This window comes from Portunus trituberculatus, chromosome 24, assembly GCF_017591435.1.
Source record: "Portunus trituberculatus isolate SZX2019 chromosome 24, ASM1759143v1, whole genome shotgun sequence".
Taxonomy (NCBI): Eukaryota; Metazoa; Arthropoda; class Malacostraca; order Decapoda; family Portunidae; genus Portunus; species Portunus trituberculatus.
The window spans coordinates 12,082,223-12,085,610 of NC_059278.1; the positions used below are offsets into that span (position 1 = coordinate 12,082,223).

Below are 3,388 nucleotides of genomic sequence, written 5' to 3' on the forward strand. Positions count from 1 at the left end.
TCAAGCAATGGCCCATTCTCCATACTCGCCAAGCAATTCAAAATGTCATACGTAATACCATCAGCACCAGGAGCAGTGGATTTCCCTTTCTTTACAGCAGCCAGCAATTCCTCCCTGGTGATGGTAGCACACGAGGGGTCATTTCTGTCTATACAAGAACCTATGAAAGCATTTCTCTCAGACTCGTGCTTAGCAAATTCTCTTCTAACTTCCTGCGGTAAAGTAGACCTGCTGGCTGCATGTGCCCACTTATCAATCAACTCATCAGCCACAGCCTGGGGATCGCTCACCACCTTAACACCTGTTTGCACTCCTCGCACCCTATTAACGTGACTCCATATTTCTTTAATGCTCCTTGTTGCAGCTATTGTCCCCAAAAAAGACTTCCAATATTTTTCCCTAGCTTCCTTTCTAACTACACTACATGCTTTAGCTACTTCCTGTAACGCAACCTTAGCTTCCTCACTTTTTCCAGATCGAATCCACTCCTGATGAGCCCTACTTAGAGTGTTATTCCATGCTCGAACTTGCTCATCCTTGGTATATTTTTTTCTCATGGAGGTGTGTTTACAGTTTGATTTTTTTTGTCGACCAATGCAGCTATCTGTGCAACGAGATCTTCATAGAAAGTGTCAACATCATGCGGATGATAAGCACTGTACCACTCATTCATGCTACGAAGAAATATCTCCCTGTTGTTATCATTAATGAAATACCTAACTCTACTATGGCCGCCACATGCTTTTCGCAGGGGTAACTCAACATAAAGCGCAAAATGATCACTTAACAGCTCTGAAATCACTGTACATTTACCCTCCATGCCTTGAATATTAAACAAGCATGCATAATCTATCCTCCCTCCCTGCAAGTGAGTGGGTGAGTTATCCCCAAGTAAGCGTGCTTCATCGCAATCACTGAGAAACTGGTGCCATACAGTACCATTCCAATTACTACTGCCAGACGAGCCTAACACAGCATGTCTGGCATTTAAATCCCCGACCAGCAAGGTAGGTTCCCGAAACACCGAGTCTGGTAAGTGTTCGAACTTTAGTGAGTTCTGACTCACATACACATTAACTAAAACAAAATAGCCTTCGGCAAGTCTAAGTCTTACTGCTATGTACTCAATTCCCCCACATTTCCCAGGAGTTGAAACTAATTCAGCCGGTATACTATTTTTAACATAAACGGCCATTCCACGCACACCCTCACCTGCCGGAAGGATAAAATGCTGGTAACTACGAAGAGGCACCAAAGAGCCGTCGCGATCCAAGGTTTCCTGCAATGCCACCACATCAATATTGTTATGCAACACATAGCAATGCAAATCAGTCATTCGTGCGGAGAGGCCATTCACATTCCATGATATACATTGAAGACTATTTACATTAGTCCCCATTTTAGCACTATTTCCATTATTACCTTAATTAAATCAGTCCCCTCCATCTCTTTACCCATCAACTCTTCATTTCTTACAAGATCATTCAACATGCACACAAGTGTAATGACTTTTTCTTTTGGACTCACCAACAGTCTCTCACTCCCATTATCTGATTTAGTCTCCTCCAGTCCTCGTCTCCGCTGCTCCAAATGCCGTATTCGGTCCTGTAGCTTCCGGTTGTCCTCCTCCAGCCTGATCACCTGTCTCAACAACTGATCACCAGCTTCATGTTCAACCACGCTCTCGCTTACATACCTCCGACGTGGAGCCGATAACTCTGATAGCTGGCAACCCGCATCTGATGTGGAGGGTTGTGAAACCGCTGCACATCCGCTGGGCCTGCGGGAAGTCCAAGATTTCGATACCACTTTCCTATTACCAAACTTGGCTCGACTACCAAGCTGGAACTCGTCAGGGGAAAATGCCTCCCCCGCCGCCATGGCCACTGTCGTTGGCTCAACTAGCTCTTCCTGCAGAGGGAACCACGCATTACTCGTCGGTGTCACGGCCGGAACAAACTGCTTCGGAGCTCGATGCGTTTTTGACTCCACTTGATCCAATAATGAGGGTCTTTTCTCACACTTGGCCGAGCCTGCGTTATGGTTTTCACCACAGTTACAACACTTAGGTACAATCTTCTCGCCGTTTATGATCTTTTCACCACAAACCTTACTACTATGCTTCCCACTGCAAAACCGGCACACAGTGTCATATTGACAACGCCACGCCTTGTGTCCGTACCGGCAACAGTTATAACACATGGGCGGCAAATCCACATACTTCCTCACTCTCCTCCATCCATTTCCTGGCACCCAAATCCGATCTGGAACCACATCCTTCACGAGTGCCACTACACTCGCTTTCACTTGCTTGTTCACCACGTGGCGCTTGGCCCAGACAACATTAACATCGCTAGTCAGCAACAGCTCTGGATCTAATTCCTTGTCATAAGGCGCTATGAAGACTTTGGTGAACTTTTCAATCCTGCCATGATCCACAAGCACGGTACCTTGAAATCCAACTGTTGTTAGGTAGTTCAGCGCTTCTTGCCCCTCCACAGTTACGAACGGCCGGTTCATCCCTTCCTTCAGCAACGGTCGAAACTCACGATGCTTCACTGCCAACTGCGCCGCCCACACTCGCTTCTGTGATAAGGTCATCACGTCCTCAGCGGGGAAATACAACCGCTTCCGTTGATTAACTTCTTCCTCCATCGCAGGTGTCCCATTGTCCTCAATAGACTGCTGCTTATCTTTACGCAATTTCTCCTCCATATGTCGTCGTTTCTTACTTGGTCGTTGTTGTTGTTGCCAATCACCTCCATCGTCAGAGGTACTCATGTCAAGATCTTCCAAGACTTCTTCAATGCTGGCTGACGCCATGTCAGCCCTCAGAGAAAGGGAAGACAGAGGCAAGGCAGCTAGATATGCTGACGGCGAGCTGGTAGATAAAGTGAGGAGCAAAGCACTCACGTCCGTCTAGTCTGAAGACCAGAACTAGAACGAGGAGAGAGAGAGAGAGAGAGAGAGAGAGAGAGAGAGAGAGAGAGAGAGAGAGAGAGAGAGAGAGAGAGAGAATTTTAATTACTTTTTTCTCCTCCTCCTCCTCCTTCTGCTCCTTCTCCTTCTTTTTCTTCTTCATCCTCTTCTTTTTCTTAATAGAGAGAAACTATCTATATTGAAGAGTATTACTAAATATTAAATAATAATACTTCATTTATTTTAAAATCATCTGTTGATATCGTTATTTATTTACTAAATCTGGTCATTTATGATTTATTAGCACTGTAGTAGTAGTAGTAGTAGTAGTAACTAGTAGACTAGTAGTAGTAGTAGTAGTAGTAACTAGTAGACTAGTAGTAGTAGTAGTAGTAGTAGTAGTAGTAGTAGTAGTAGTAGTAGTAGTAGTAACTAGTAGACTAGTAGTAGTAGTAGTAGTAACTAGTAG

At 45.0% G+C, this 3,388-nt stretch overlaps 1 protein-coding gene across 1 annotated transcript; it reads right to left on the reverse strand.

Moving 5' to 3' along the window:
- Positions 1-553: 553 nt before the first annotated feature.
- LOC123508177 lies at positions 554-2,917 on the reverse strand. Its single transcript, XM_045261711.1, has 2 exons — positions 1,528-2,917; positions 554-1,279 (listed from the first exon to the last, which is right to left on the reverse strand). The coding sequence occupies exons 1-2, from the start codon at positions 2,821-2,823 to the stop codon at positions 554-556; spliced, it is 2,022 nt and encodes a 673-aa protein (XP_045117646.1). The 5' UTR covers positions 2,824-2,917.
- Between the last annotated feature and the right edge of the window lie 471 nt (positions 2,918-3,388).